General features: G+C 32.8%; 1 protein-coding gene across 2 annotated transcripts; it reads right to left on the bottom strand.

The window, feature by feature from the left end:
• Positions 1–1,742: 1,742 nt before the first annotated feature.
• Positions 1,743–23,125, bottom strand: MAP1C (methionine aminopeptidase 1B). 2 transcript variants are annotated; one of them, XR_016519405.1, is made up of 11 exons: positions 22,895–23,125; positions 22,717–22,798; positions 20,648–20,885; positions 12,910–13,071; positions 12,776–12,817; positions 11,396–11,467; positions 11,113–11,192; positions 8,893–9,026; positions 7,289–7,386; positions 5,341–5,388; positions 1,743–2,141 (listed from the first exon to the last, which is right to left on the bottom strand). XR_016519405.1 is itself a non-coding variant. In XM_068606252.2 (10 exons), the coding sequence occupies exons 1-10, from the start codon at positions 23,028–23,030 to the stop codon at positions 1,996–1,998; spliced, it is 1,104 nt and encodes a 367-aa protein (XP_068462353.1). In that variant the 5' UTR covers positions 23,031–23,125; the 3' UTR covers positions 1,743–1,995. The 2 variants fall into 2 exon arrangements, 1 of the variants encoding a protein (XP_068462353.1); XM_068606252.2 differs by lacking the exon at positions 8,893–9,026.
• Positions 23,126–27,878: the final 4,753 nt, after the last annotated feature.

The raw sequence follows: 27,878 nt of genomic DNA, 5'->3' as shown, positions 1-27,878 counted from the left end.
CACCACCGCCGCCAACTCTTCAGGTGTATAGTCGTCGTCAACCGTCTCATTGTCCATCAGCAGACTCTATTCTGGTGCCAACACCTCATCCCCCTCCGGCTCCTATAGTTGAACCTCCGACTGTTGAACCTGATCTTCCTATTGCTATCCGTAAAGGTATACGTTCTACTCGTAATCCCTCTCCACATTATACTGCTTTGAGTTACCATAGACTATCTCAACCCTTTTATACCTGCCTTTCGTCTATTTCTTCTGTATCCATTCCAAAATCTGTAGGTGATGCCTTAGCCCATCCTGGTTGGCGTCAGGCCATGCTTGATGAAATGAATGCGCTTCAGAATAATGGAACTTGGGAACTTGTTCCTTTACCATCTAGGAAATCTGTTGTTGGTTGCAGGTGGATTTTTGCTATCAAAGTTGGTCCTGATGGTACTATTGATCGTCTCAAAGCTCGTCTTGTGGCTAAGGGTTATACCCAAATTTTTGGTTTAGACTATGGTGATACTTTTTCTCTAGTAGCAAAGATGGCCTCTGTTCGCTTATTCATAGCTATGGCTGCTCTTCAACAATGGCCTCTTTATCAACTGGATGTTAAAAATGCTTTTCTTAATGGGGATTTACAGGAAGAAATTTATATGGAGCAACCTCCCGATTTTGTTGCTCAGGGGGAGTCTTCTGGATTGGTATCAGAGCCATTTCGAGCCTATCCTAGCGAGTGTTTGTGTTGGGCCTATCGTGCCACCCGCTATCGGGCCGCTATTGGACCACCCAAAATATATAATCCCACGCACGAGTTGGCAGTCTCGGCGTGACGGGGGTGTGTTGGAGATCCCACATCGACTAGAGATTAGAGCCTTTCATAGTATATAAGTGGGTGCAAACCTCATCTCATTGAACCGATTTTATGGGGTTGAGTTAGGCTTAAAGTCCATTTTGTAACAAATTTGATTGAGCTTTTGCTAAATCTAAGTTTCTCCATATATGAATCTGAAATTTAACTCGTGATTCCACATCTAGAATACAACAGATGACTGTTTCTTTCTGCACTAACATGTCATCTTCTCTCACCTTCATAAATTTGTGTATTCCAAAAAGACCTTTTTTTTGTAATATTCTGAATTACGTAATCCATAAGTCTTTTTTTCAGATTCGTAATTAGTTTTTCGATTATGTAATCATGAAGCCTTTGTTCAGATGCATGATTAGTTTCTACATTGTATAATCGGAAAATATTTTCTAAATTTAAGAGTAGTTTCCAAATTATGTAATTTGGATTATATAGTCCGGAAACTACTCTCAAATCCAGAAAAGACTTTCAGATTATATAATCCAAAATATCATTTTTTTAAAATATATTACAGATTACATAATTTGGAAGCTATTTCCAGAGTATGTAATCCAGAATACCATTTTTTAAAAATATATTCTGGATTACATAATCCATAAGCTATTCCCAAATCTGATATTAGCTTCTAGATTATGTAATCCAGAATATATATAATTTTTTAAATTACTTCTAGATTTCATAAATCTATGAGGATGACACAAGAAGGATAAAAAGATATTTTCAGGTTTTGTTTGTGAGTGGCAAAAGAACATATGGAGATGTAGGAAGAAGCAATCACAACAGATTTATCAAGTAGTCCCATGGATAATGTCCACCACTTCATATGAAAACTCAGCTAAACTCTTTCCGATAACTTCCAAACATAAAATTAAACAGTTGGTAGCGAACAGTTATCTGAGAAAGAGAGAACTCTGAATGCATCGTGTCACAACTTCGTACTTAATGTGTGTCTCTAAACTGGTGCCATCATAGAAGAAAACTTATGCACTAGAGAATTTGATATTGCAGCTTTGCAAGGCAATTTTTAGTTGCCTGAGCATAATCTTCCAGAAGTAAATTGATTTCAAGGCACATATTTACAATCTAGACACAAACTCTACTCACATTACATAACATGGTGAATGCAAATCAAAAGCACAATTACCGTATCAACATGTAGTCAAAATTTCGGCTCCAGTCTTAGTTATCAAAATCGTATGCTCGAACTGTGCAGCTGGACTGCCATCAGCTGTTAACGTTGTCCAGTTGTCTGGCCATGTAATAGAATCAATGCTTCCCATAGAAAGAATCGGCTCTGAAATTTAAGTAGAGTTCATAAGGGATCAAAAACTTTCAAGACTAAACTAAACACCCAGCTTGATCAATACAGAGAAAACCGAAGATATAAGGTTGGTTTAATGGTAAAAGTGAATGGAGGAAGGGACAGGTTCTAGGTTTGAATTCCCCAACTAACAAATACTAACGTATTAACAATTGGAAAAAAAAAGAAAGAATGCAAAGCAAACCACAGAAATCCAGAATCAGCATGAAAATAAAATAAATGACAAATGATTTTATTTTCATTTGAACACAAGATGTACAGATGAGAAGGTCACATATAATAATAAGGAAGCTTAGCGCAAACACAATTGTCATCGCATCTGCATTGGCTTAGTTTTCATAATGGAATTTCAAGATCTGTGATACATTCTGGAACGGAAGGTGGCGGATATGAACTATAAAGGCATCACAACCTTATACAAGGACAATTTTAATTCTAAATTATGATGTAGCATTTTTTATTACCATGAATCTCAACAAAATGCTATAGCACCCACAGGTAGACAGAAAAAGGAATGACTGAGTGGAAACTTTTCACGTTTTTATTCCTAGTGAAAATAGAAAAAGGAAACAAAAGCATTTCTTAAAACCAAACACGTTCCTACTACTTCTTTCTATCAAGGGAAATTTCCCTCATATGTCTTATTCCAAAACAATGACTCAATTGAAATTATTACATAGATTATGACAGGATGACCACCTACCGTACCAATTACTCCTAATATTCCAGACATGCCACAAAATAATATGTGATGTAATCTATGAAGCTGGATACTTCAAAATGACTAATATAACGGTGTAGTACCCAGGTTCGACACCGATACACCCAGATACATATCTTAGAAAGTATCCAATTTTTTGGACCTCAAAATTAATACAGGATACGGACTTGATTATTATAAGGGAGCAGACTCCAATAAAGCTTAAGTCATTTTCTATTCTTTTAAATAAAAAATTTAATATTTTAAATTAAAAATGTTAAATTCATGAAACAAATAGCAAACATGCCATATCCTCTCTGGTTGAGTTATGTACTCCTTCCAAAACAAAAATACAGGACCTCTTCACTTTATTCTTCCTCTCCCTACCCATTTATTTAGCCTTTAAACTTTGTTCATGGGTAAAATCTGCATATTTTATATTCATATATAATCTTTTATTAATGTATCATGGATGTATCATATTAAAATAAAGAAAAAGAAAAAATAGGATAAATTCCCTTGTGTATATTGGAGATATAGGGTTATGTTTATATAGAGAAAAACATACAAAAAAAATATGGGTTAAACCCATTACATAAGTAAAAAAATCTAATAATATCTCATAATATCTAACACCTACTAATAGAAAATGGACTTTAAACTTAACTCAACTCTACTAAACTAGCTTAGTTTATAAAGTGAGGTCTGTAGTGACGGTAGTCAGTGTGGGATCTCCAATACCTATGATTCCAGTGAGTGCAGTAACGGAGGTGTGGTTCTCCAAAGTCACAATGTTTCTCTTACAAGTCTCTCTGGTTGTAATGTCTCTTCATCCTACTAATCATCTTCCACTTCCACCATGTGAAACTCAATTTTCTTGTGAATTAAGCTATGCTCATGTGTGAAGGGTTAATCACAAACACAGCATAGGCCCTTAACCTTTCTTTCATTCATATAAGCAGGTATTAAATTTCTGCTCACCTTCCCCCTTTTGGGAATCCACCTGTGATTCCATAGTATAAACAGGTTTGTTGGATAGTAAGGGTTTAGAATTACCCTTTAGAGGATTAGGCTTAGCTATACCACCACTTTGATTTGCTGATTCATAAAGTTTGCCATGTGAAAATACCATCATTATAGCAGTAGGAACGTTCTCACTAACATTTGGATATCATTCTTTAATTGCCTAATGTTACGAAGTGGACTTTAAACCTAACTCAACCCCATAAAACCGGCTCATAGGATTGAGGTTTGCACCCACTTATATACAATGAAAGGCTCTAATCTCTAGTCGATGTGGGATCTCCAACACACCCCCCTCACGCCGAGACTACCAACTCGTGCGTGGACTTTAAGCCTAACTCAACCCCATAAAACCGGCTCATAGGGTTGAGGTTTGCACCCACTTATATACAATGAAAGGCTCTAATCTCTAGTCGATGTGGGATCTCCAACACCTAAAAAAATAGCTAAGAACATAATCTGTTAGTAGATCCATATTGATAGATTATGGCATCAAGTTCTTCATGATATATGGTAAGAATAGAATATTGCCTCAAATTCATCAATTCAACCATGGGATCTTCACAAACCTTCCCAAATCCGTCTTTTACAATTTAGCATATGCAGTCCAAGTCGGCCAATTATCGTTTTTTATAGATTTTGCAAATGCATGATGTCATTGCATTGCATTGCCTTCAAAATGCACCACTGCTAACCGCACTTTGAATTCCTCAAGAGTTAGGTCAATTGTGAAATACATTTTGCACTAATGAATCCACTTATTTACATTTTCACCATTAAATCTAGGGAAATCGGTTCTAGCCAACCTGGTACCACAAGCATAAGGAGCACGGGATTGATAACGATGCACACTAGAACCAAAATCTTGATGAGATGATCCTGATCATCCTCCAAATTGTGATGCCTTTCTCGATCGTCATGATTTTGCTACACCAATTAAGTTAATGCCTCATTCAGTGAATCATGCAATGTCTTTTACATCATACCTGCGAGTTCCACCATCTTTGTTTTGATTTTCTCATAAAGGCAACTTTCCAATCTTTCTTCTACCTCACATAAAGCTGCTTGAGATCAGGTAAATTCTACCATGGCTGAAAGAAGCGTGCCAAAGGAACAAGACTACTAATACCAGTTGAAACGGCAGCTAATAGAACACAGGATACTAGGTACTAATGAGATCTAAGAATCTCAAATTGCACAAAGATCTAAAATAGAAAGAACCTTGAGACTTTCATGATATTGAAGAAATACAAAGAAGGAGAATCACAATTGTCTATCAAAAGTGAGAAGTGCCTTACATCATACCCATGCTAACTATTTAGAGTTAGTTAAATAGTAGTGAGTAGATGTCAGCTAACTAATTTGGTTATAATTACTTGACAAACTACTAAAATTGCTACTCTAACTGTTATCACCTCAGATTCTTGGCACAATTAAGAATTCACTTACCAATTGTAAAGGTTTCACCTTCAACCATGCGACCTCGCTTTTCATTTCCTGTAAAGAAATGGCATAAAATTAAAAATCTGTTAGGACAAATAGTATCAAGGAAAACAAGAGGGAACAGTGAAGGGCAGGTCTATGTTGTGTGAAGTTGCATAAATGGTTTTTATGACACCCGTATTCACTTTGTAAGCTTGAAATGTGGACAATTCTCTGGCCAACACTTTTAAAATTAAATGTCTTCTGAGGGTAGCATTGTAGCAAGGACCAAAGGCACATGGAAGGTTTTAATATGTAACATATTGTACGAACAATTCCTCACATAATTCTTAGTAAGGATGACAGGTAAGTTAGCCCCATCCAATAGGTGAATTTGATTGCCTATACCAAGTATTTTAAATCACAACCTACTTCCACTGTAATCAATCATAAACAGGTAAAAAATGAAGTTAATATTAAACACAACCAATCACTGATTAATCAACATTTCAGCTCTTTCAAAGAACATAAAAGTTAATTAGTTTTGGATGAATGCTCAGCTATTGTGCAGAGTTAAAATGAAAGACATTTCAAATTTTAACATTATTATTTTGGACAAGAAAGCAACTGAGTTACAATGAAAAACAAGGGTCACACAAAAAATCTAATTAAAGTATCAAAACCAAATCATATTTTAAAAATCCAAATAATGTAACGTGGTTTTTAAACCTAAGACATTTTCTTCAACCAGATTTAAATTTGGATTCACAAGAAAGAAAAAGGTTCAAAATGCAGGTTTAGAAATAAATTTAAAACTGGTTTTGAACCAAAAACAGTCTAAAACCAGTTCAAAACTGGTTCAAACTGATTTGGGTTTTAAACTGATGATGAACAAATTTGCCAAAAATATCAATTTGATTTGGAGGGAAAAACAGATTTGGTTTTCCAAAATAAACCATACTTCCTAGTTTGGTTCGATTTTTCATAACATTTAAATACAGTTTTTAATTTTTTTTACTACTTTTAAAAGTAAGTTTTTTAGTCCTCCATATTAAAAATATTTTTGTAGTTCCCCAGTTTAAAAGTGGGTTTTTAAGTCTTCCATGTTTGAACTAATTCATTTTCATTTTCAAGGTTAACATTAATGAAATTTGTTGTCGTTACAAACATGTGTTTAATTTGAGAAAACAACTTTAACAATATTAGAAATATTCTTCTCTTTCTCATGAATAGAGTTTTGACTTATGTTTTTATTTTGAGATTAAGGTATACTGGTCATAACTAGAACGTATGAATACAATGTTTCCTTTTGCTTCGTTAGATTTAAGGGTTTAAAACCATGATCAAATTTATCATATTATTTGTAAATACTTCAACTATGTAAGGAAATAAAGAATTATTTTATTGATAACAATCATACCAATTACATTCCCATAGTCTCTATTTGTAATAATCAAATCCTTTAAAATAAGGAAATAAAAATATGCTAAGATTAATATGAAGATTCTGAAGATATTTTTTCCTAACTACCATGGAGATATTGAGAATATTTTTATCCTAATATTATGCTATTTACAACAACAATTTATCTAAAGAACTGTTAGAAAACATATTGTTAGTCACTCAAACATATTTATACAATATAAAAAGTTTGACATAGATGTTATGGATCAATTTCTTTTTTAATTTTCTATCCTAATGAAACAAAAGTGTCACATTCAATATAGAACTAGAAATGTTAATTCACTTTTTTTTTAATTTGAGACTTAAAAAAATACTTTTAAATTGGTGAACTAAAATAAAACTTGACCTATTAAAAGCATTTTAAAAAAAATTAGGGAATATAAAAAGAATTTTTACATATTTTAGCCAACCAAGAAATAAATATGTAGTTTAATGCAGAGTTATTTTAGCCAGTCATTCTTATTGGAAATCAAGACTATGAAGAAATTATGCAAGTTAATTGGTCACTTACGATTGTGTATGATAATTGGTTCTGAATGGAACACTCTTCCAACACCATGTCCAACAAAACGCTCCACTACACCGAAGCCATATTTTTCAGCATGCTCACTGAGAAATGTTTCAAAAGAAAAGAAAATGCTTAAAAAAATATATATTGAAGATTGAATCATCAATTAATACACAATAATTGTATTCAGAAACTACAAATAAGAAAATGCGTAATTAACAACTTTAACTCAAATGAAAGTAGAAAACTCAAAAGGGTGTGTGCACGTATGTGTGAAAATTGGTGATACTTCAATTCACTCCCCGTCTTTAATACTAAGGGAAATTGTTTTTGTACATGTCCCAGACCATATGCTTAAATGTCAAAGTTTTGTAGGAGACTCAACATTCTCGATAAGTTTGAGCAAGTTTGCTCGAGCTTACTCAAAAATGAGTTTGCAAATGAGTTAAGCCATTTCAATGGTGTAGGAATATAAACCCTTATGAGTTTGCGAGTTGACTCATGATTTTGATTATCATATATATGGGTGTAAATATTGCACATTTATTGTACATTAAATATGGATTGATTGGATAGTAAATATAGATTTGTTTGTAAAAAATCCCTAAAATTAAAGGATTGGGATTAGGAGTTTAATTGGTATATTTAATTTAGAGTCTTTATATATCCTGAGATTTACTTCCTTCATTTCAGAAGATTTATTTCCTTTAATTATGATTTCGTTTTTCCATTAAATACCAATGTATTGTTTCTTTTTTACATAAAGAAAAGTAATTCCATGACTACTGCTTACAGCCTACACATTTATCCACACGGTATCAAAGCTCTAGGTTTTTCCAGGAGCCCTAGTATCTGTTTTTATCACTTGCAGCCTTCATTGCCATTTTGTCTTCAATAGGGTGCAACCTTAATTACTGCAATTTCATTGTAACAGCCTTTATTGTTGTTTTCTCTTCTTTGGAAAATCACCCATTAGACAGCCAGTTGTTGTTTTGCATCTCCGTGATGTCTGATCCAAAATCAACAAAGGGAGGATTCAATATTGAGGAGATAAAAAGACTAAAAGACCTACTGGGAACAATTGAGAAACCCTTTGAATGTACTACTTTCTCAGATAATGTTTCTTGTATGAGTGTCTCATATAGTGCTAACTCTTGGATTGTGGATTCAAGAGCTATGGATCATATGACATACTTACCTCAACTCTTTCATTCTTATAGCCCATCTCCAAGCACTAGAAAAATTATTGTTGCCCATGGCTCTTTAGTAAAAGTTGCAGGATATGGTGGTATCTAATTTATCTTCCAAACTTATTCTTAAAAATGTTCTACATGTCCCAAAACTTAATCTCCATCAAAAAACTACGTATGACCTCAATTGCTTTGCAATGTTTTCCCCATCTTTGTGTGTTTTACAGGAGGAGCAGTTCTCAGGGAGGAGGATTGGACATGCTAAGGAAAGAAATGAACTTTACTCCCTAGAACCGTGTCAACAATCAAAAGCTGACCAACCCATGTCTCTACTCGGTGTATCAAATAAAGACACCCTTTGCTTATACCACTATCGCTTAGGACATCCATCACTTTTTGTTTTAAAAATCTAGATACCTCAAAAGTGCATTGTGAGGCTTGTATATCTCCATTGATGTCACCTTCAATTGAAACAAAAGATTGTGATGACCACCTTGAACCCTTTGTTTTGTCATATGCTCCAACTGAAGCCTCCAAAAGTGAACCTACAACTGAGCAAATTAATTTTGGGGCAGAATTAGAAACTAAAATTGATACCATCAATGATGCTACTAAACTGCAACCAGAAAATACTGGAACAGTTAGAGATTCAACCCCAAGAGTACCTATAATTTTTCCAAGATTCAGCGATGTATAAACAAGTAAAGAGCATTCCAAATATGTTGCAAGTCCATGAATGCAATCCAAGTTTTGAACCTAAAACTAAAGACAGTTGAACCACTCTCAGCTCTCCAAATGACCCTGATCTGTCAATAGCCATTAGAAGAGGTACTAGAAGCTGTACAAAACAATCTCTCTATCCTTTATCAAATTATGTTTCTCGGAATAGATTATCGACTATGGTTCATTGTTATTTTGAATTTTGTTGTTCTCTCTAACATTGTTACTAAAGCTTTGACAAAGAAAGAATGGACAGATGCCATGAAAGCGGAGATGGATTCATGGGAAAAGAACAGTACTCGGGAAATTGTTGACAAACACAAAGAGAAGAATATTGTTCATTGCAAAAGAATATTGACAGTAAAATATAAGGCTGATGGGTCCATTGAAAGGTACAAAGTGAGGTTGGTCACTGAGGGATATTGTAAGGATTCTTTTGTCCTTATCTGCCCACTTTGATTGGAAACTTTAACAATATGATATGATGTTAAAACTGCTTTTGCTCCATGCAGATCTATAAGAAGAAATCTACATGAATATTCCACCTGGGTTTGAGAGAGACAGAACAAATAAAGTGTGCACACTACGAAAGGCTCTTTCAGGACTGGAACAGTCCCCTAGAGCTTGGTTTGGAAGATTCACAAAATTTATGAAGGGATTTGACTACAAACAAAGTCAACGAAAAGAGGGGGTAACAGTACTTCTAGTTTATGTTGATAAACTATAGTGATTGGAAATGATGAAAAAAATGGGTGATTTGCTAGTAGAAACTGGGAAAATAGGATGCAGACCAATGTCAACTCTAATCGATTGTAATCACAAGTTATGTAAGGCTGAGGAGGAACTAGCAGTAGACAAAAATATGTATCAGATATTGGGTTGACAATTAATCTATTTGTCTCACACATGGCTAGACATTGCTCATTCAGTGAGTGTCAAGTTAGATTATGCATGAAATGAACCAAAGGAACCTCATCTTCAAGCTACTTATAGAATTCTACATTACTTTTGAAGGGCAGCCCTCGAAAGAGAATACTATTTAAAAGAAATGGGAGACTATCTCTTGAAGCCTACACTAACGCAGATTATGCAGGTATAGGTTTTCTTGTTGATAGAAGATCAATAAATGGATACTGTACTTTCCTAGGTGGGAACCTAATGACATGGAGAAGCAAAAAACAGAATTTGGTGGCAAGATCATCCACTAAATCAGAATTCAGGTCCATGGCACAAGGGCTATGTGAGTTATTATGGCTAAAAATTATCTTAGATGACTTGAAGATTTATTTGGAGGAACCCATGAAACTCTACTGTGATAATAAGTCAGCAATAGACATTGCGCATCATCCCATTCAGCATGATAAAACAAAACATATACAAATAGATAGACACTTCGTTAAGGAAAAAATAGAAGTTTTAGTATGCATGTCATACATTCCGTCCAAGCAACAGGTGGTTGATATGCTGACAAAAGTGACTGAATACCTCATACTTCCATAATCTTATAACCAAGCTCGGAATGAAGAACATTTGTTCCCCATCCTGAGAAGGGGAGGGGGTGTTTAAATATGGGTGTAAACATCGCACACTTACTCTACAATAAATACAGATTGATTGGATAATAAATATAGATTTGTTTGTAAGAAATCCCTAAAACTAAGGGATTGGGATTGGGATTAGGAGTTTTTTTGGTAGATTTGCTCCAAATTCAGAGTCTTTATGTCTGGAGATTTATTTCCTTTATTCCAGGAGATTTATTTCCTTTTATTAGGATTTCATTTTTCCATTAAATATCAATGTATTGTTTCCTTTTTCTATTAAGAAAAGTAATTCCATAATTATTGCTTACTACCTTCAAATTTTTTCACCTCATGCCTGTAGGTGCTTTTTTCCAGTATGATGCAATAAATAATTTACCTGATTTTCTTTCCAATTCTCCTAAAAAGAGCGCCATCCTTGCATGCAGCTATTCCTTTCTCCAAACACTCTTCAGTTACCTTCCAACAGATAAAGGATCTACTCAACGAAAAATCTAAATAAATTAACTGAAATTGCTTAATGAGTAAAATTCTGTTGATGAAAATATCAAACAGATTAAGAAAGTGATATTTGGTCAACAGAGTGTTGCCTATACTATCACAATCAAATCAATCATACAGCGAAGTTTATTTTCTCCCTTAATCAACTGATAATTATTTACCTTGACAAGATTTTTCAGTTCATCACTGACTTCCCCACAAAAAAATGTCTTTGATGTGTCTCCATGATATCCCTATAGCATATAGAAGGGTATTAATTTCATTTAATCATATAAGGGCATTAATTACATTAATCATTAACACTAAAAGCAGTAAACATCATAGAAACAATATAGGTAACCCACATCCAAAATCCAATAAAATAGACCACAGCTAATCTGTTTGACATAAAAACGGAAACAACTGTACTGAACATTATAAAATAATTTCACAAAATAAAATTTAATGACAGCCTAAAATATCATGAGAAATTACAATCACGAATGACATGCACATAATCTTTTAAAGAAACATGGTAAGAAATTCCTACTCCCTCAGTTTCTACTTGGCTTTTTAACCACATTATAAACAAAGGTGTAAATTAAACTAACAATGATACATGCGTATTAGGGGTACCTGCAATCAAAAAATGAAAATAACAGAATTGAGAGAAAGAAAGCCAAGTTTCCAGAGAGCAGAGCTCTCTCTGGCAAGAGAGGAATCTGTATGCTCCAAATATCCACACTTGAAAAGGGTGCTATGAGAGGAAAAAGATCTTTATTGAACTGATTCAACGTAAATCAATACAAGAGGACATATATATAGAGAACTCTACCCCCAAGAGTAATGATTACAATGATTTCTAGTATCTTAGAGTAAAACACTATATAACCACAATATCTCGTGGCAACTCAACAAAATATTTTCTCCTCACTCAACATCCACTAATGGATCCCCCAGGATGATCTCAACATTTTCCCAAAGGGAAAAGACCAACCCCACTCCCCTCTAATAGAATCAACCATTCTCCAAATACTCCTTCTCTACTGAAACAGAAATACACCTAAACAGAGCCACTAAACAATCAATCCTACTTTTTATTCTTAGGTTTACAACTATGGACCTGAGTGGGATATCAATTCCCTGCCCAACAGAATTAGCCTTGTCCTCAAGGCTGAAACCTGGAAACTTGGGGCAAATGGTTGCTGCAGAACGCCAAATGGCTATCTCAACAAATCAGATTCAACAATGTCAAGACGATGCAGTGTCATTCTTGTACTCATACGTTAATGGGCAAGCTTCTCTCAGGAAAAGCACTAATGATACAACGTGTATCAGAGGCACTTGCAATCAGATAGTGAAAATTAAAAAATTGAGAGAAAGGAAAGCAAGTTTCCAGAGAGCAGAGCTCTCCCAAGCAAGAGAGGAATCTCTTTGCTCCAAATATCCACTATGGGAGGATGAAGCTGTAATTTGTAATACAGCTCCAAATAATTGTATCAATAACAGACATAACTCCTATACTTACACCTAAATAAAATTTTAGAAAGAGAGAAACATACATCCAGGTAGACTGTCACATCAATGTTAATAATATCACCATTCTGCAAAAAAGAGACCATTGTCATTAGTTATGAGAAGAATGAATGCAAAAGGTAAAGTTAGAAATAATAATAATAATATAGGCTTGCAAAACCTGTAACTGCCGAGAGTCAGGTATTCCATGGCACATGCACTCATTAACAGATGTACACACACTTTTCGGAAATCCACCATAGCCAAGGGGTGAGGGATAAGCACCAGCATCAATTATCATCTGGTGTACTTCTTTATCAATCTCATTAGTTGTTATGGAAGGCTGACAATTTAAACCAACATTAAGTTAGATAGCTGTTCAAAATAGATGATCGTACCAATTACCAAACCCAAAATGTAAAATGTTGGACTATAAATAAAATTTCAAGAATGTTGTGGACATAAAGGTCCAACTATTATAGTTTTAAATAAGCTATAAACATTCACCATCAAAAATTGTTCTTTAATTGACCAAACTTCTCACATTGTTTCTGGTGCATATAAGGTAATGGTGCATCTTAGTGATAAAAGGAGTCCAAAGTCTTCTTACTTCCCTCAACAAACGAAGTAAATGTACTGTCAATTTCCCAAGTTTGTAGCATGTAAGGTCATTGCTACTTCACCTTGGTTGTCACATATAAGATGCATTTAGGAATTATCTTCAAATTTAAGCTCTTTAAGGAGTTGGTTTTAACCATATGAGCTCACAAGTGACAAATGTCATGGCCCTGTATTCGGCTCTTGCACTTAATCTAGCCACAATATTTTGTTTCTTGTTCTTCCACAATATTAAATTACCTCCAACAAGATCATCGTATCTTGAAGTGGAGCATCTATTGCTTGGTGACTCTACCTAGTCAACATCAAAATACTCAATAGTTTGAGTATTTCCCTTATCTTCATAAATGACGCCTTTTCCAAGAGCATTCTTAATACACTTCAAGATTCATACGACCGCATCCTAGTGGTCTTGACCAAGAGAGCATAAAAATTAACTTACTATATTCACTGCAAAGGCGATGTCAGGTCGAGCTCCAATGAGATAATTTAATACCAACTAAACCTTCAGTATCTCAGGATCAAAATATAGTTCTCTTTGGTCAAGTAAGGGTTTAACACTCGAATCCATTGGTGTGTTCACGGACATAGAATTTAACATCCATGTTTCTTCTAAAGTTTCCAAAGCCTATTTTCGTTGAAATATGATCAAATTACCCTTGGACTGGGCCTTTTCTATATCAAGGAAAATACCTAAGTGTCCAAGATCATTGGTCTGGAACTTTTGAGCAAGATATAGTTTTAGTTCGACAATACTCTCCTTATTATTGTCGAAGATAATAGTGTCATTGACATATACAATGAGATTGATACATCCTTCGAAAGAACCACAATAAAACAAAGAATGATCAACATCAATTTTTATCATTCCAAATTGTTGGATGACAATCCAAAAATGCCCAAACCATGCATAGGGTGATTACTTGAGGCCATGTAGGAACCTACATAAACGACATACCAGATCATACAACTCCCCCCTAAGCAAAAAATCAAGGAGATTGCTCCATGTATACTTCCTCATCAAGATCATCATGTAGAAATGTATTCTTGATGTCAAGATGAAACAAAGTTGAGTGGTGAATAGCTACAATGCAAAAGAGAAATCAAATAGATGTAGTTTTTGGAATAAGAGAAAAAGGGTCAATACAATTTGTACAACCACTAACACCAATTAATTTGTGGCTGGAAAAGGAAATAGCTCCCAAGTACCACTACTTTGAAGGGCACACTCCCATAATTTATCGTTTTCCATCACTCTGGATGAGATAAAGCTTCATTTAGAGAATTAGACAGGAATAGAAGATAACGAGGACAAACAAATATAGTGTATGGTAGAAAGTCGATGATAATTGAGGTTAGTATAGTGGAAAGAAAGGTTACAATAGAAATCAACCTTTTGGAATCAATAGGCCAATCATTTGTAGAGAAGACTAGATTCAATACAGGAGATAGTGTCGGGGAAGGATTAGGCATGGCCTCCACTATATCATTATTTGTTGAAGATAGGTCCCATGGAATTTCAATAGGTCGTGAACGATGTTGATATGAAGGGATGTTAAAGAAGCATCCCAAGTTACGGTAGAGTCATATGGTTGTGACGAAGGAAGACTGATAGTGATAGAAAAGTGACTACATATGTCGTCATTATAAGGAATAGGTGTATAATATAGAATAGAATCAAAGCAATAGACATTAATAGACACAATACTGATTAAGATCTAGAGAGAAACATCAATACCCACTTTTAGAATAACTATATCCCACAAAGACACGTTTTATAGACCCAAGAGGAAGTTTATCTTGACCATGCAGGATGTAATGTACAAAACATGTGGTACCAAAAATACATGGAGAAAGACTATATAAATGGGAATGTTGAAAAAGAACAAAGTGGAATCATTAAGGGCATCCGATTAATGAAATAATATGTTGTTAGGACAACCTCCCCCAAAAAATGGTGAGGAAGATAACTACAAAATGTGCCCAAATAGTTCCAATAAGATGTCTTTGCATTCAACTACTCCATTTTGTTAAGGGGTATGAGTACACAAAATTTGAAGAAGAATACCATTGAATGCCATTAACGGTTGGAATTGGTGAGACAAATATTTATGGGCATTGTCATGACAAAAAGCATGTATGGATATACCAAATTGGGTTTTGATTTCATTTTAAAAAGTTTGAAATATAGAAAACAATTATGGTCGATTCTACATCAACCAAATCCAAGTACATTTAGAATAATTATCAATAAAGTTAAGAAAAATTAAAAAACCAAAAAGTGTAATAGTATAAGAAGGACCCCAAAAATCAAAAAGAACTAAAGAAAAAGGAGCACTCATTAAGACTACCAAGAAAGATTGACACCATCCTTTTGTCAACCCGAGATGTCCTATTGCACATGAATCATCAAAGAGGAGATCATTGATGCACATACTGATGGTGATGGAGAGAGATAGTAAAGGTCACGTGACGCACATGCGACAACAATCGTCCTGCTTAATATCTAATCTTATAAGTTAACATTATATGTGGTGAAAGTGAAAATAATAACATGGGATTGGGTCATTTAGGTGACAAACAATATATTAAAAGGGCAGTTAGTGACATAAAGAACAAAATCAACAATAAGTATGAAAGGGTTAGGTAGTATCAATGCCAAAGCTTGTGCTTGTGAACCATTGGCAGTAGTTATAAATGACAAAATGGTAGTAGTAAAGGAAGGGAAAAGTGAATGATACAAATATATGATCGGTTGCACTAGAGTTAATGACCTAAGGACCAAAAGGAGATTGAGAGTGACAAGAAGGCAAATTACTAGTGTGTGCCACCAAAACAGCATTACTATTAGATTGGCGTGCCTCACATAATTTCATAAAGTCTTCATATGTAGTTGAAGTCATACAAGGTAGATCAACTGGTAGTGCAGGACCAACAGGTGACTCAATAGTAAATGTTTGGGGCTATATTGGATGAGAGAGAGGGTTTCCCATGTAGGTTCCAACACCTATCAATGGAATGTCCAATGTAGTAGCAATGTTCTCATTTCGGATGGTTTTTAGAATTACCAGAGTAAAGGTGTCCAAAGTTATTACTTTGTGATGCAAAGGCAATATGTTCCCCTATACACAAAGTATGTGTCTTTGTGCTTATTTTTTGAGGAATACGAAGGAACACAAGTGATGTGAAAAGACATTTTTTTCTTGAAATCTGGAAAAAAAAGTAATAAAATAATAAAGGAAAAATAGATCGAAACACCAAACAAACTCTGACAAAGCCACCACGATAGGTTTAGGGGTGCACAGGGGAGGAGGCAAGGGTGCAAGTTAGTTTGTCGTTAGTTGTGGCTTGAATGAGAGAGCAAATGAGCATGAATGGATGGTTCACATTGGCATTTAGATGATTCGGATGGTTCACAATGCAACATGATCCCAACTATGTGTTCATTGGAGAAAATATTGGTCCCTGAAAGTGGCACTAAAACAATCCACTTCAACAAGGCCAACACGGTTTTGAAAAAGGTTCTAGATACCACGTTAAACTATAGGAAAGAGAGACACTAAGCTCAAACTATGGATGCTTTATGTCTATTGAGAAAACGAAACCAACACAAATTAATAAAAGGTATTTGATATCTTCTAATAATATGATACAGGGATAAAAATGTTCCAAATGATAAATATTCTTGACTATAGAGGATTTACTCCATATTCCTATAACTATAACAGTATTTATTAGATCCGTACAAAGAAAACAAATTATTTGAAATAAGAAACTCTAAATGATATTTTGATTATGTCATGGTTAATGTGAAAAACAAGGAAATCCCAAGAAGGGATGGTTGAATTGTGATTTAATTAATTTTGAAAACTTTTCACAAATATCGTCTAACTGACAATATTCAAACGATGATTTAGTTCGTGAAGCAATCAAACTATAACTCTTTCATTTGATGTATCTTATCAAATGTAACTTGCTAACTTCTCTAAATCATTTGTCATAAATTCTTATTGACTCTAACTATTGATCAAACTTGTTATTATTTTGTCTAATAGACATACCTAATACAAGTTTGACCTAAGATGATTTGTTGAAAAATATTGATTTAAAAAGACATTTTCATAAACATTGTTCAACATGTTCCATCTAATAAAACATAAACGAGTTTCCTCATATCTTAAAACAAATGTTATCAGACGAACATATTTAAAAACTTATTTCATTTTAAGCCCTTTCAATCCAAATGGTCACATCATAGACTTCGTAACTCAACTGAATCAATTGACCAATATGTTTTCATGTTTACTTTAACAAAGTGATTAGATCATAGTTTTTGCGTCTAACCATGTTCCTGTGTGCAGATTTTAAAATAACATAAGAAAAAAACCTTTGACAAATATATGTTTTGAAAGTACTCTCGCAATAACTATCCTTCTTGGGTTAGTGCGATGATAATAACATGTAGTGTAAGGAAATAAGGAGGAAAGACATGTAAACAATAATTTATATTGATTTGTATGTCGCACAGACTACATCCAATTCTTGACCCACTAATCAAGTTCAACTAGGCAGACTAATGCTGCAAAAGTACACTAGAGTATTCTTTGGGCTCGTAGCCACTCCTAGCTAATCCCATAAGTATTCTTGACACAAGTCACTCCTACCACAATTGAGTATTCTTTGAGCTCGTAGACACTTTTGGCTAACCCGTTGAGTATTCTTTCCTCGAGCCACTCTTTAGCTAACACTGAGTATTCTTAACTCCAACCACTCCTGACTTAATGAGTATTCTTTCGGATCGCAATCACTCTTGGTTGACCTCGTTAAGAAGTATTCTTTCCCAGGCTACTCTTGGCTTAATGAGTATTCTATGTTCTTTAGCCACTCCTGGCTAACATATAAGGATTGAATGCTTGGATGATCACTTGATCATATTGTCTGACTATTGGAGAGTTATAGCGTCTCTCAAACAAATACACAATTCAAACTTTCTCTCCTAGTACAGATCATCTTGCTCTCTAGAAGTGTAGCGTCCTTCGACGTATACAATGGACAAGCTCTCTCTCCTAGGTAGTTGGAAACACACTCTCAGTGTTTTCCATGACGTTCTTTTGGATCCTAGTACTTTAAAAGTGTTTCTATTTTGAGTTTGAGAATCCTTCTACGAAGCAGTGAGGTGTGCTCTATCATCTAATCACCATTTTGGTATGGTTCAACCTCTTCTCTTTTAACTTAGAGGAGTGCTCTTAATTTGAGCAACGATTTGGCATAGTATCTCCCTAACTCTTACTTTTCTTCTGGATGGAAAGATTTAAATAGACTTTCGAAGAAGGTAGCCTTAAGAGGTCGTTTATAGTCATTGAACAACTTTAGCTTCTATACATGTTCGCTTTGCATCTGACAAGCTTTAATGTGATTGTTGTGTTTAATGCAGCTTTGATTTGTGCTCCTTTTTCTTTGCATCATCTTTGATAACTAACAATGCTTATCACCCTGGATAGCAAAGCCTTTTGCACCAAATCATGGTTAAGTGCATACATACAGGGCAAATAGCTGAGTCAAAGTTGAAAGGCTCTTTGTGTTAGGAGGTTGATGAAGAAAACAGCTTTAGCTCGTGTCGCAAGTGATCTTCAATATTTGTTTTATAATTAATCTTGAACAAATCTCTTTGACATACGGACATTCTCTGCAAACATATAATAAGCATATGGATATTTATTGAACTACGAGGTTAGCTTAGTCTATGCGGATTGTCTGATGTTTAGTACGTGTTTCATTTGTTCTTATGTGTGCTTTATCAAACTTAAGAATAGACTGCACAATGTTATATTGTCTGTCAGACAAAACACTTACGTCTTACATAATTTGTTGTTTTTATAAAACTATCGTCTAACAAACAAAGTACGTCATGTTTTATACTTGGTAGGTTGTTTTTAAACACAAATTAAAATCTTGGGATGTTGGACTTTTGCATTATCAGTTAATTAAAAATTAGTTGAGAAGAATGTAGAGGAAGATCACTTGAGTAACTTGATGATATTCCATCCGATGATTAGGGGATTATGAAAAATGTTGAAGGAGACAATTAAAATGTAGGCTTAAATAATTCTCCAAATTCAAAATGGAGATGATGAACACTTGGTTGAAGGTCAAACCCAAAGTGGAGAGCAAGATGATGATCTTTTTGCAATCCCACCTCTAGAGGAGGAGGATGTTCTTATTGATGTGCTTCGTGAAGGAGATGGAGCTAATGAAGATCCCTTGAGTTTTGGTTTGAATTTGAAAGATTTATATCATATGTTTAAGTTTAGGCTTAGCCATCTAGGTGTTCTTTGTCTTGGACTAGGTAGTTGGTATTTGATAATTTTGTATTTTGTTTAGGCTACTTAGACATAAGTAATTGGGTATTTAAATTTTGTTTGTCACTCATGAGTTATGACTTGGTTAACATGCTTTTTTTCCTATGGTTTATGATGAACATAAGTTTGATTAAGTATTTTCAAGTGTGACCGTGTCCTTTAATCTGTTTAATTATTTATATTATTTGTATAAGTACATATCTCATATTTATGTAGGAGTAGGATCTGTGATTTGTATTACAATCCCAAGATTTGCGATGTTGTGAGCCCTCAAAATCCCAACTATAATCTCAATTTTGACTTAACCAGAATCCCAAGCTCCAAAACTTCTTCATTCTACTATAAATAGAAAAATGAAACAAAATGTGGATCTCTGAAATACTTATCAGTTTACAAGAATTAATTGGTTTACAAAATAACCCTTGAAGAGATCTCTGAAAACTCATTTTCATGATGAATGATTCACTTGCCTAAAGCAGGTTAAATTTGTAGTAATAGTAGTCATTCTACACTGACCACCATTCAAACTTCCATCATCTTTAAACTGCTAGTCACCATTTTCCACCCATGACCTACCACCAAGTTAACCAAAACATATGCCACCAAATTCACCCATTCCTCTTTCACACTAACTAGCCAACTATCCCTATTAACCAAAAGCTATGATTAATTGGATATCAATTGCAACACAAGGAGAAAAAAGTACTTATGATGATCAGCACTAGTGTCTATGTGTAAGAAGAAAAACCACAGCCAATGACCCTCATCAAATCTAATAAAGTGAATGCTAACACATGGTAAAGGTACCATACAAAGAAATTTGTCTAAAAAAGCTCAAATATAAGAGAATAATTAATTAACAATGACCACTATCTTGCAAGAGAAAGCAAACACAAGATAAATAAATGACATCGGAAGTATGCTTGAAGAAGGAAACTTTACCCTAACCAAAGTTCCTGCATGGTTTAAGACACGTGCTGCAAGCTCACATGCAGCCCTCATTTTAGCTATACCTTCAGAATCATGAATTTGATGCTCACTTGCAATTTCTGGAAGTATATTTGAACCAACATAAGGAGGCCTTAGTATATGATCAGGGACAGGGAGACCTGGAGATACTCGCCCCCGCCTTAATGGAGGCCTTTTCTTGAACTTTGTCACAACTCGAAGTTCACGCTCTCTTCATATGACCAAACAATGAGTAAGAATCTAGAGTAAAGTTGTATCAACTTTTTTTCTACTTCTAAATAGAAATAAACCCTTTTACTGTAATCAGAGAGCACAGGCAAGAGTAAAGAAGTTCAAAAACTTAGGTTCATAACAAAAACACTTTTATAATGCTTAGCAAAGAAGAAAGGGAGGAAAGGATAAATAGATCATTTGATATCTATCCCTTATATTCTAAGACCTAAATGATAGAACACTTAATAGACATGAAGTAGAAAATGATAAAAAAAACAAGGGAAAAAATGTATATCTCTCAAATTTTTTTAAAAAAGATATCTAAACAATTTTATTTCTCATGTACAGCATACCACGTAATTACAATTCAACATACGATACATAAAATACAAATTCTGATTATCAAATACCTCTATACAGGAGAAGTTCTATTTCAAGAATTTAACTACCCAAATATACACCATGGAATAACTCAACATCCAGTACATACACAACAGATAATGGAAGTTCATTAGCTTGGGCTAAACAGCAAAACCCATAGGTTTAAACTCAACCCAACCAACAGAAGGTGGGTTGATTCTATTCATCGGTAGGATAAAAAAGTTATCCGGCAGAGAATGATATAGAATTGGAACTTCCACAACCAACATTATTTTGTTATTTTTGTAACCATGTGTTTCTCCCAAGTTTTGTGTCCAGACAATTAAAAGTGTAGCTATTTTGGTTGTGTTGAGAAAGCGACAATAGACAGAAATGAGAAATTACAGAAGCATCATTTAGCCACCATGATGCTAAGAATCAGACAGAATGCTTAAAGAATGAGAAGATTGTTTAAAATTAAACAAAGAATTCAATGAATATCTATGATGACACTGAGTTCAGCTGGGTTGTGTTACCTATTGCTTATGGCTTTTGGTACGCATAATTTCACCTTTAGTTCCTTGGAAACTTAGACTTTATTTAACACATTATGTTAGTGTTGGGGAAAAATCTCCCCTTCACACATAATGAGGATCAAAGGTACGAGACACAAAAACCACACAAAAAAATGTAGCGAAAGATATGAATTTACACAGCTCGGCATCTAATGCCTATGTCCATGGAACTGTCTCAAATAAATTTCATTATACTTCAACACATTACAAGTTTTCTAGACAACCATGAGAAACCCCATTACTAGACCACCAATCTCTCTCACGTAAGGTGGTAACCCCCTCTCTCTCAATTCGCTGTATCTTCTCTTTTCATATGATCCCTTTATATATAGTGAAGGTTCAACACTTCCTTCACATATAAGACTTAGTGGACTTTAATTATCCTACCTCTTCATTTACATCTTATTGTGATAGTGGATTCACCAAGAATCTAGAAACATACATCTTGGCTTTCCACTTTTTAATTTCATTAATGCTTGCAAATTTGGATTGATTTTTCCAATAAATTTTTATGTCTATTTTAGTTGTCCAGCTTTCAAAAGGATTTTCAATTTCATTTATAATAAATAGAATATAATTAAACTGTTATAGAGACTCACGTTGCTGACCCCTATTAAGCCGACACTCAAACATGCACATAATCAATCAAATTTTAAATAACATTTTGGAATTTTCAGTCACCACGTCAGGATGCGACTGTAGACTCAATCCGTCACACACTACCGCAACAACAATGTAAACTTAGAACACCAAACAAGAATTAAAAACTTTGCACCCTCTCATGCTCTAATCCAGATCATTACCTTACATATTGAACTGATACTTTCAAATTCAATCCGCTAAAATACTACAAAAACAATAACATAACTCCACCTCGGTGTGGAATAATGTTACCTTTTGATATTCATTGCCTCCTCCAGCCCCGAAACCTTCTTCGCAAAAACCACGCACTGCTTTCTCGAGAGTGATTGGTTCCCTGCAACACACCGCAAAAGCATTCGAATAAGCTAGTTTTCGGTTAATAGTTCATTTATCTATGGCTCTGAAGAAATAAGGATGAATATTGACGAACCACGAAGGGAAGAAGCGGGCGAGAGAGTAAGCGGAGAGCCAATAAAAGATGACGAAGACGGCAAGGTTTCGCCATGAAAGGGTATTATTGGGAATTTTGGAAATGCGTTGCGAGCTAGAGGAGCAGTGAGCGCCATATTCGAAGCAGAGGACTGTGTGTGAGGTTTGGTTAGAGGATAACGAAATTCAAATCTTCAGGAGTTTTTTAGGTTTTAGAATGTTTTTGTTCCCCGTAAATTATTTTTATTTTTGTAAATTTTATATATCTTAATTTTGTTCTTTTTAGTTTTTTTCTACGTATTAAATAATAAAATATTCCTTAACGTGTCACAAAGTTTATTCAAGAGAGGGTTCCATCTTTCTTATAAGATTAACTTCTTTTCTAGTTTGTTAAAGATTGAAAACAAACTTATGGAGCAAAGAAAATTTAGTATACTTTTAGCACTTGCAATGGTTTATTTTTAAAAATTTAGGTTTGAAGAATATAGTGGTTGTATTCTTTTTTTCTGGTCATCAAGTAGCTTTGAACTTAATTGAATGTTTTATTCTTCTTCTAATATCATCTCTCGAGCAAGAAGTTGAGAAACATTAAATGTGTTTCATGTAACCTTAATTGATCCTCTCTTTTTCACATAGCATCCTTAATAGTTGTAGTACTTATCTTTCTTGGTAACAAAAACTTTGCTCCAAACTATGATAAGAGTACATATTGTATTGGACAAATGGTTGGGTCAGGGTTGAAATGCATTTGTGTCAAGATAGTTTGTAAGCAGTGTAACTTTAGCTCAAATTTCAAAAGATTTTGATGTTGACTTGTCTTAAGCGTGGATTATCTTGGTAACGAGTAGTGAAGACATTCTCTACAATACATACTAAGCTACGAGAATATTCTTTATCTTTAAGTTAGCTTTAAGATTTGTTTGCACTTATTGTGTAATGTTCATCAACACCTTTAAGAGGAAGTGGAAAATTTGTAGAGTGTTCAAGTTTGTCAGACGAAGCACTTGCACTTGCATGATAAGCTTTTTTCCTTCAATGTCGGTCAAATGCAACTATATCATGGTTAATGGTTTGTTGGTTTAAGCACTTAATCAAAATCATTAAGGTTGTTGCAATTTGCTATAACACATCTAGTATTAGTCTTAGTCTTCTAATGGTTCTTTGCAAGACATGTATTACATTTGTTTTAGACTTGAAGTAACTTAGTTTATTCACGCTTAACAATCTCGTTAGATATACCAAAAGTTTGTATTATTTTTTATTATTAAAATCTTGAGTGACTTGTTGGTAAATATGTAGACTTGCATCTAGTCATATATGCCTTAACAGTCTCCTTATGTTTTATTGTCAAAAAAATATCAATTTTGTAAAGATGAAACTTTGGTTGCCCTTATCAAAATCTACTTATTTGTATTGCTTAGCTTTTGCCAAAAGGACATCAAAGTTGATTATTTCAGATGAATTTGTGAGTTTAGTGATAGATGTATGTTCATTATATTAGAGTTTAGAAAAAAAAATTGGATTAGATAAACATTTATTCTAGTCACCTAATTATATACATCTTAACAATAATAGATGAAAGCACATTATATATGTAAGTTCAGAACAAGAACATCATATGACAAAGCAATATGGCATTAAAGAATATATATATAAAAAAGAAGTTAATATATATATACCATAAAATAGAGTAATTTTAGAATAAAGCAAAGAATGAAAACATTTTCTACTTATATGTATCAAACAATAAACTCCATGTGAATCTTATGGAAAAAATTATGTAATTATAATATATGTGAGTCATGATTTATACTTAACTAGTTCATAGGCCTAGGATGGAATATGTAGGAATTTTGCCCCTCTCTAAATTCCCCCGACTATTTAAAGTGACTTTTGCTTGCTAAATCATTTTGTAACATGTACTATATCACTTAGTTAAAATGACATAAATATTCTTATAAGTTTTTTAAAAACTCTTAGAGTTTTGATTATTTTCTTCTGCAAGTTGAACAACATTGTTCGATAGTTGTGGGTGTAAATTTTGGACGTTTTGAGTGCTTTATGCGAGTTCTAAGTATTATGGATCATTCATCGATGTATTTGTGGTTGTTTTATGATGGTTCTCTGATATTTTCTCAAAATGCACAAATAACCCTCTTCTGGAACAAAGTTTCCAAAATGATTATTTCTCTAGTATGGACTTAAAAATAATGAACCAACAACATGATACCCACAAAATCCTTTTGAATTGCTTATTCCAAAATGTTTTTCTAGAACCCGATTTCCAAAAACAAAACTCATATTCAATCATCCATTCTTACCTCACATAATCCAAGCTTCCAATTACAACCATGACCTCCAATACACCTTGTAGGAACTCAGTTTTGCCTCCACCTCCATGAAATCTACCAACACCAAAAATCAACATTTACACTCATTCGTTTCAAATCAAAATTTGAAGGTAGTTTGACATTTAAAAAATTTATATATTGCAGATTCCAAATAATCTAGTGCAGGAAGCAAAAGTCATCTAAATTACTAGAAATACAAAAATAATTATATACCCTTGTGGTTCAAAAGAAAAGAAGTAAATGATAGATAAAAACTACCATGTTAGTTGATGCTTAAAAAAAAGAGGAAATAGAGATAAGTTTATCTATAATAGGTAATATGAAGTGGTAAAACAAGAGATAAACAAAAAATTATAAAGTATTTGTGATAATATAGTATTCACATATTCTCCAAAATTATTTTATGCATCTAGTTTATTTATTTTCCCACGTGCATCTCTAAATACATATAAAAGGAATAAATAAATAATTCATTGAAATCAATAAAAGTAATTAGTTAGTTAATTTTAATCAATAATAGATTTAAATTTTACTTTAAGTATTTAACATTTCTTAATAATATTTTACATCTATGAGATTCACTCATCACCAATGCAATTGTTTATAGAGGTTGTTTAAAGTTATGTAAATATTTGATTGACCAAATTTATTATATATCAGTTTAGGGTTTCAGTAAATGCAGTAATCAGAGTTTTGATCAGATCTCTGATACCATATTATAAAATAGAACATAGATGAACAAAAGATAAAAAGAAAAACAAATTATATGAGAAGAAATATCTCTTTTACTTTTCTATTAAAATAAAATAAAAATGATTTAAATATATACAAACAATACACTCATTATAGGTCTAGTTAAAAAAAGAGAATGAAAAACAAAGAGTCAATCAATAAAAACTAGAATTGGATAAAATCAAATTAAGGTTATACATCTTTATAAAGAGAAATAACTAAGAATTAGAAAAGATTGATATTTTTTTTTTTTAGAAATCTTATATCCATATCTTTTAATATAATTGCTTGACCAAATTTACTATATATGGAAGCAAATGACTTTGACATTATAAGTTATATAGTATTGTTTTGTTTATATAAGCAACATTGCTTTGAATGAGAGAAATCAAGGAGAAAATGTTTAGCATTAATATGAAGAAAATTGTAAGATTTACAAAATTAAATTATGCATTCACCTTAGCAACCATCAATGATGGAGTGAATTGTTGGGTATAGTGTTTATATCTATATATGAGTCATTATATAAGACCCACAAAATTAACATAATCATTTCATTTGGATACTTTTAATAGACCAGTAAATACATTCACGTATACATTAAATACTAATACTGATTAAGTGTCTCATTAATAAAATTCATAATAAGTTAAGGAATAAAAAGAAATATGTAATTAAATATATTTGAAAATGAGTCTATATTTTTTATAATTAAGAGGGAAAACACATCGTTTACCTTTTTTTTCTTATAAAAATTATAAAATTAGGTAATGTTATTTTCTTACTCAGTAATTATATATTTTATTTATAATAAATATTTAAAAAATTAAGCATATTAATTTTTTTTCTTGGCCCTTTGAGTCGAATTCCTGGCTCATACTTGTGTTAATTTATTGTCAATACAATATAATATTAAAAATTAAATTAATATAATTTATAAAATAATTATTACAAGGTTAATAAAATTACAATACATAATAATTTATAATTAGATGAGTGATTGTTTGCATAATTTATTTTCTCAATTGGATATACTGCCATATTTAACTTGGCCAATAATTTCTGACTTTTAAGGAAACAATGAAATGAACATTTTCTAAATTCAAAATTTTCACCAAATTTTCCTCACAGTCTCATAAAGTTTTTGTGCAAAATTTTGGTTTACTTTGATTAGGAACATGATCCAAAATATATTAACCACCATAAAAAAAACTATGAACATTTTTAAAAGAGGAAAATATGAAGTAAACAAATTATGAGATAAATTTATTTATAGATGAACTAATAGAAACATTTATATGAAAAACTCATTTATTTTTTTATTTTATAAAAAAATTATCAAGATTATGTACCAAGCACGTGTGAGATTTTCTATCTTTTTTCCTTGCATCTGCACACTAAAGTTATAACAAATGAGTTATTCTAACTTTCATTCTTGCATTCGGTTTTTTTAAAAATTTCAGAAAACATAAGCACTAGTTATAATTATTAGAAAATTAATACTTTTTATAATATATATTAAGTATGATATTTTATTGTTACAAGAGTTATAATATAAGATCTTAACATAATTTTCATAATTTTACTATTTTTGTTGCAACTTTGTTCTAATTAATAGTTAAAAAAACATTTTAATTAAAAGATTTTAAGAAGTTTTTGAAAAATTAATTATTTTCAAAATAAAAAATATTTTCTTTATTCTTATAAGTTATTTTGAATCTTATTATGCTATATCACAAAATAATTAATTAAATAGAGACCAATTTTATAGATAAAAAATAATTAGTCACTATATTAACTAAATTATATATTATTTTAAAAAGCTAAAAAATTATTAGTATATAAAATAATTTTTATTATTAATAAATAGTTTTTAAATTGAAATTTAATTAGCTATCAAAA

The sequence above is a fragment of the Phaseolus vulgaris genome, chromosome 3, assembly GCF_051622355.1.
Source record: "Phaseolus vulgaris cultivar YP4 chromosome 3, ASM5162235v1, whole genome shotgun sequence".
Taxonomy (NCBI): Eukaryota; Viridiplantae; Streptophyta; class Magnoliopsida; order Fabales; family Fabaceae; genus Phaseolus; species Phaseolus vulgaris.
This window is presented reverse-complemented; position numbering and strand designations above follow the sequence as displayed.

Excerpts from the sequence above, each read along its gene's own strand:
- MAP1C (XM_068606252.2), bottom strand. The coding sequence starts at position 23,030 with ATGGCGCTCACTGCTCCTCTAGCTCGCAACGCATTTCCAAAATTCCCA. Across the intron at positions 11,468-12,775 it reads ATGTGACAGTCTACCTGGAT|GGATATCATGGAGACACATC; the intron begins GTATGTTTCTCT and ends TATATGCTATAG. Across the intron at positions 7,387-11,112 it reads AGAATTGGAAAGAAAATCAG|TGAGCATGCTGAAAAATATG; the intron begins GTAAATTATTTA and ends AACATTTCTCAG.